Source organism: Vicia villosa, unplaced genomic scaffold, assembly GCF_029867415.1.
Source record: "Vicia villosa cultivar HV-30 ecotype Madison, WI unplaced genomic scaffold, Vvil1.0 ctg.000253F_1_1, whole genome shotgun sequence".
Classification (NCBI taxonomy): Eukaryota; Viridiplantae; Streptophyta; class Magnoliopsida; order Fabales; family Fabaceae; genus Vicia; species Vicia villosa.
The window spans coordinates 129606-136201 of NW_026705106.1; the positions used below are offsets into that span (position 1 = coordinate 129606).

The 6596-nt window shown below is 27.6% G+C and overlaps 1 protein-coding gene across 1 annotated transcript; it reads right to left on the reverse strand.

The window, feature by feature from the left end:
- Positions 1-393: 393 nt before the first annotated feature.
- Positions 394-1772, reverse strand: LOC131625976 (uncharacterized). The gene is made up of 2 exons (XM_058896804.1): positions 1014-1772; positions 394-649 (listed from the first exon to the last, which is right to left on the reverse strand). Exons 1-2 carry the CDS (start codon positions 1567-1569, stop codon positions 594-596), a joined length of 612 nt encoding a protein of 203 aa, XP_058752787.1. The 5' UTR covers positions 1570-1772; the 3' UTR covers positions 394-593.
- Positions 1773-6596: the final 4824 nt, after the last annotated feature.

The following is a 6596-nucleotide window of genomic DNA, read 5'->3' on the forward strand; positions in this document are numbered from 1 at the left end:
CCATTCCCATTAACTATACCTATAAATGTTTACAATATATTTTCTTTTCAATATACAGAGTCAATCAAACAAGTCTTTCTGACCACTTATCATTCATCTTTCTACTTTACATTTATAATTATATTTTATTAATTTAATTTTTTTTTAATCTTAACTTACAATATTTATATAAACAATATTTACTTTAATTGCTTAAGAAAAATCTAATTTCAAACTTATTATTTTTTGAAGGAGTTAAAAAAAAACTCAGACAAGAAGTTCCTTAGCATAATTGTTTCAAGGAAAGCATAAATTACAATAGTCAATAGAAAGCTTTTAACAAATTAACTAACTTTCAAATTCGACCATTATTTCTAATTTCCTAATGTATTTATAACTACAAAACACAATAAATAACATCATATAATTTGATTTAATTAAAAAAATTAGAAATGAAAAGGCAGATAATCAACTACAAAAGCTAAATAATAATCAACAAATAAAAATACAACCCTCAAATGTCACGTAATTTAAAAGTCGAACCTAAAATGTTCCAAATAAATAAACTAAAGCCAATAAGACCCACCAACATAACACTAAGGTAGACATGTTGATCACTCTTCAACTTTTGCTTCGGTTTCATCTTCACCTTCACCTTCCAACTCATCGTCTACCCATCAAAACAATGTGCAAAAATTCACATGAGAAACAATTGAACGTGAGTAGTTATCACAATCATCTAGATAAAATGAATTGTGCGTGACAATTTAAATGCACATTCATATCATCAATCTTGAACTTTTAATGTCAAACTCATTACAATTAATCAACCTCAATTACTCTTATCATCTTATAATTACTTTTATTTTGAAATTGGATGTCAGTTGTGCTAGACGGGAAAACTCTAGAGAATTTAACACTGTTGCGTTGGGTATACAGAGCTAAATTTATAATTAGTGAATCACACAATCACAATTTCTGTAATTTCAACTATCATTCCAAACAGAACAATGAACAATGAAATCGCTATTCACCTGAAGCAAAGAGTTCAAGTTGAGCAGTACTTTCCTGATCAATAACATCAAGAAAAACAGGATCCACCGTAACATGACTATTCACACGAACTTTAAAATTATGGTCCCACCACAAAACTCTAGCGGTGCCAGCAATATCAACCGCCGCATCGAGTATCATCTCCCGCTTCGCCACATCCGCCACCACTCTCCCGGCGTGTTTCGCCAGCTTCCTTGCCTTAAGCCTTGCGGGGAGTCGGAGGAGCTGGCAGGACCTTGGCGGCTGCGAGCCGGCTTGAACCGGAGCGGAGCCGAGGAGGGAGCCTTCGTAGAAGATTGACATGGTGGTTGAGGAGTAGTTGATGGGGGCTATGTTGGGGTTGGTGACGTGGACGGTGAGGAGAACCTCGGCGTCGATGGCGGGGAGGCTGGGTTTTAGGGAAGTGAAGTTGATTGAGATGAGATGGAAGGTTGGGTCTTTGGGTTTGGCGGAGAGGATGGAGGTGGCGGCTACGGCGGAGGCTGCACCGATTAGTGCTGATGTCCAACTCCATTTTGAACCCTTTTTTTCTTCCATGAGAGTGTGATGGATGTTAATGTGGATGTGGATATGATGAATGTATGTATGTATGTATGATGGTGTTGTTGTTGTTATATGGTGATGGGAGTGATTAAGAAAGGTGAAAAGATTGGATATATTGGGAAAAAGAAAGACAGAAAATATGGACGGAGAAAAGATGGTTGTAATTGTAATGGAAGGATAATGTGTTTGAGGTGTTTTGGTGTGTGAATAGCACGTGCACTTCGTGGTCAATGTTCAATGCACTTTCCACTCTTTTTAAAACATTCACTTTAATGTACTGTTTTTTGAATTTATTTGTTAAATTTAATTACAATTTTGATCCTCAATTGTACCCGATTTACAAAATTAATTATTTTATTTTAAATTTAAATAATTTTGATTTTCTTTCAAATTTTTTATTTAAAATTAACTAAGTTTTCATTTTTTAAATGATAATTTTTTTGTGATAATTATTGTATAAAAATCTATTATAATTTTTTTTAAATAAAAATAAAAGTTAAAAAATAAATATTTTATTGATTTTCTAAAAAAGTGACATGATGATTTAAATATGATGATTTAAATTGTTTGAATTTAAAATAAAATGATTGATTTTGTGAATTAGATAAAGTTGAGGATAAAAACCGTAATTTAATTTATTTTTTATATCATTTGTTGTCCTTATTAAATTATATTTTTTTTATAAATGAATTTTTAGTTAATTTGTATTTTTTTCAAAAAATATTCAATGCTACACTTTAACTTCTATGTTTTTTTTGAAAATATTATCGTTTATGTATTTTTCAATTAATTTTAAAATTTATCAATATTTAGTAAAAATGGATATAAAGTTTATGTTTTAAAACTTGTTGACATAGAAAACTATAACGATAAAAGGTTAATGAAGTTGACCCATTTACTTAAAATAAATAAATAGAATTTAATAGAAAATGGGACGGTGGCTTTTTTCCTCTCTTCAAAGTCCAAAGCACATTTGTACACTATATTTTTGCACACTTTTTTAACGTGTAAAACTTCAAGTTTTTAAAAAGAAATTTTATTACTTCAAAAAAATAAAGAAACTAAAATTGAAATTTAATATATTTAAAGATCTACAAATATATTTAACTATATCATTTTTTTAGTTATAACATATTTAAAAAGAAAAAATTTAAATTTAATTATGTAGGTTGATTCTTACTATTTTTTTATTAAAATATAATAAATATATTTAAATATAATTTAAAGAGTGAAAATAGAATATATATATATATATATATATATATATATATATATATAATTTAACATATTATATTTTTATTAAAAAATAATAAAAATCATTAGAGTGTTCGCGGTGCAGTTTGGACGGTTTTGACGTAAAAAATTATCTAAATCACAAAAAAAAATGCGGTTCAGTTGACTTTTAGAAATAAAATCGAATCAAACCAATGCGGTTTGAGTTGGTTCGATTTTTTTACAAAAATTTATTGAACCATACATACACATATGAGTGACAACATAACTTTGTATTTAATCATTTATGCGTTATCAAATAACAACAAAATTCATCATATTTAGATAATAACTTTCCATTTAATATAAAAAAATAAAATTAGATAAAAGTGGAATAAAAAACATAAAATAGTAGCACAAAACAATATCAAAAATATTATAATGAAATAGAAAAAAAAAGGAGATGAAAGATTAGAGAAGATGAAAAAAAAGAGCTGAAAAGATGAGAGATTAGATAAGAAGAAAAACATTCAAAATGTATTTGGAAGAGAGAACAATAGAATGAAAATAATAAGATGAAAAAGAAAGAACTTAAGAGATGAAAGACTAGAAAAGAAGAGGTGATATGTACTTGGAAAAAAAATATTAGAAGAATGCGCAATACTGGTAAGAGAGATTTGAGAAGACTTAAATTGAAACCTTAAGTGCAAGGAAGAGAAAATCATTTGTAATCGTAAGGTTAAGACATAATATGTTTGAGTTTGAGTTGGATATAGGTTAAGTGAAGTTTCGGGGCTGTAACATAATGCGGTCTGGTTCAATTTGGTTCGATTTGTAAACTACAAATCGCAAACCAAACCGAACCACGCAGTTTGTTAAAAAAATGGTCCAAACACATCTGAACCAAATGCAGTTTTTTTGTGATTTCAGTTTGGTTTAGTTCAATTTTGCGGTTTTCCATTGAAATTGTTTGATTTTGAACACCCCCTAAGAACCACACTTAAAATTATCTTATCTAAAATATTTTAAAATAACATAATAAATATTACCCATGATTTAATTTTTGAGTGGTTTGTTTTTTAATGACTTTTAAAAGTTAAACCAAATTAGATATTAAAATATGTAATTATTAAGCACTCTTTCCGTTTCAAAATGAGTGTGGTTTATGATTTTTCACATAGATTAAGGAATCTAATTATAGTGTCATAAGACATTACACTTTTACTATATTAATCTTATAAATGTGTCAAAACTAATGTACAGTAATAATTAAAAGACACAATAGAAAAAATGCAATCATTACTACTAGCATGTTTGGATGGACTTTTGGAAGGCCTAAAATCAATTTTAGAGGTGTAGAATTGATTCTAGGTGATTTTGAAGTGTTTGTTTTATCAAAAGTAGAATTGATTCCACCCCTAGAATTGATTCTACTTGAAGCTAGAATTTGTATCTTCTACCTCCAGAATTGATTCAGGGTGATTTTTACATTGAAATTTATTGTTCAACTAAATTTTACATAAATGTATCAAAAACATAAATCAATTCTGCTAAACTCAATTATATTAAAATCAATTCTACCAAACTCAATTCTACTATAATCAATTATGTTCACCGTCAATCAAAACTTACATTGAAAAGTGAGAATGACATTCATTTTAAAACAAATTTTATTTGTTAAAACAACACTCGTTTTAAAACGGAGGAAGTAATAATTTAGTTCTCACACTCTTACATATTAGTAGTGTTTGTTCAACTAGATTGAAATCAATAGATCATATTCGGCAAAAAATATCTCATTCTTTAAATATGAGAATTTAATCTGTTATCTCAAAATTTAAACCTGACACTCTCCAATTTTTTCATAATGCTAAAAATGTCCCTAATAAAAAAAGAACAAAATGGCCGAACGAAATTTTTGGTAATTTATTTAAAATTTCTAGTAGTTCATTCGAAACTTCTGGAAACATGCATTTCTAAAAAATTGCTAAAAAGTACAAGAGTTTTTATCAAAAATTTGAAATTTCCGATAAAAAATGCACACATTTCGAAATTGCTAGTAAAATTTTCATGAGTTTTTACCAGAAATTTCAAAGTTTCGAGTATTTTTTTTCTTCAAAATTTCCAATATAATCTTGAAATTTCTAATAAAAACTCAAGAAAATTATGATTTTTCTTTCCGAAATTTCAAGATTTTTGATATAATTTTGAATTTTTTTTTGTAAAAATTCGTAATTTTTAAAATATAATAATTTTAGATAGAGATATAATGATAAAAACATACGATTTAATGAGATATCAAGTATAAGTGAGAGGGTTACGGCTTGTATAAATGAGGTATGAGGTATAAGACAAGGGTAAATTACAAGTTAATTCCTCTTTCAATTTGCGTTTGCATCATTAATGATGACCCTATGACCCTTGTTGTCTTTTATATTATGCTATTAATGATTGAAATAATGAATGAAGAGTTAACTATTTTAATAATTAATAAATATAAAATTTTAATATTGAATATAATAAATAATTATATTTTTAATAAATTTATATATAATATACTTAATAATAAAATGAAAAATAAAATTCATAATTATATAAATAATTTATTTATATATATATATATATATATATAAATTATATATATATATATATATAAATTATATATATATAAATATAATTTTTATATAATTTATTTATATATATATATATATAAATTATATATATATATAAATATAATTTTTATATAATATATATATATATATATATATATATATATATATATATATATATATATATATATATATATATATATATATATATATATATATATATATAAATATAATTTATATATATAGAGATGCTCTGTAACATTTCAGGATGTAGAGATGCTCTGATGATGCTCTAGTACATTCAACAATGTTCTGATACAAATCTAGCATGAAGTGATGTTGGTAGAAATTCAAAGCTCTGAAGCTATCCGAGGGAAGCAGAAATCAGAAGCCGTGAATGTTCTAAAGATCCAGAAAACTCAAGTTCTGAAGCTGTCCTAAATGGAAGCAGAAATCAGAAGCTGTGAGTGTTCTAGGGATCTAAAGAAATTCTAGTTCTGAAGTTGTCCAATGGAAGCAGAAGTCAGAAGCTATGAATTCTCTAAAGACAGAAGCTTATGTGATCGTCTCTACCGAAATAATCAGGGAAGTCTTTTATTAAAGTTATTCGAGTATTTATTTCAGGGGGAGATTATTTATCTCAGGGGGAGATTGTTAATCTCAGGGGGAGACATATTCATATGCTTATGCTATAGCTGTGTAATTTGTCTTTTGCCGTCTGTTCTTTCTGATCGCAAATTCATATCATTTATATATGTTTTTGTCATCATCAAAAAGGGGGAGATTGTTAGAACAAGATTTGTTCTGATCAATTATCTTAGTTTTGATGATAACAATAATATGAATTTTGCTTAAGATAATATGGTACTCTAATCCAATGCAATTTCCTTTTCAGGAAATATATAAAGAGTATGCATAATTCAGCGCTCAGAAGCTTTGTCTCAAAGGGTTCAGCATGCAACATCAGAACATGGTCTGGCAAGACATCAGAAGATGGTCGAAGCAGAATCAGAACATGGGTCTATGGAAGCATCAGAAGAACATGAGATCAGAAGCACTGAAGTTTTGATGGTATCACGCTCAGAAGCACTTCAAGGTCAGAAGATCAGAAGATGCTTTGCACCAAGCTGTTTGACTCTGATGATATTCAAACGTTGTATTCACAAACATCAGATCAGAAGGAAGTACAAGTGGCAAGCT

Excerpts from the sequence above, each read along its gene's own strand:
- LOC131625976 (XM_058896804.1), bottom strand. The coding sequence starts at position 1,569 with ATGGAAGAAAAAAAGGGTTCAAAATGGAGTTGGACATCAGCACTAATC. Across the intron at positions 650-1,013 it reads ACTTGAACTCTTTGCTTCAG|ACGATGAGTTGGAAGGTGAA; the intron begins GTGAATAGCGAT and ends TTTGATGGGTAG.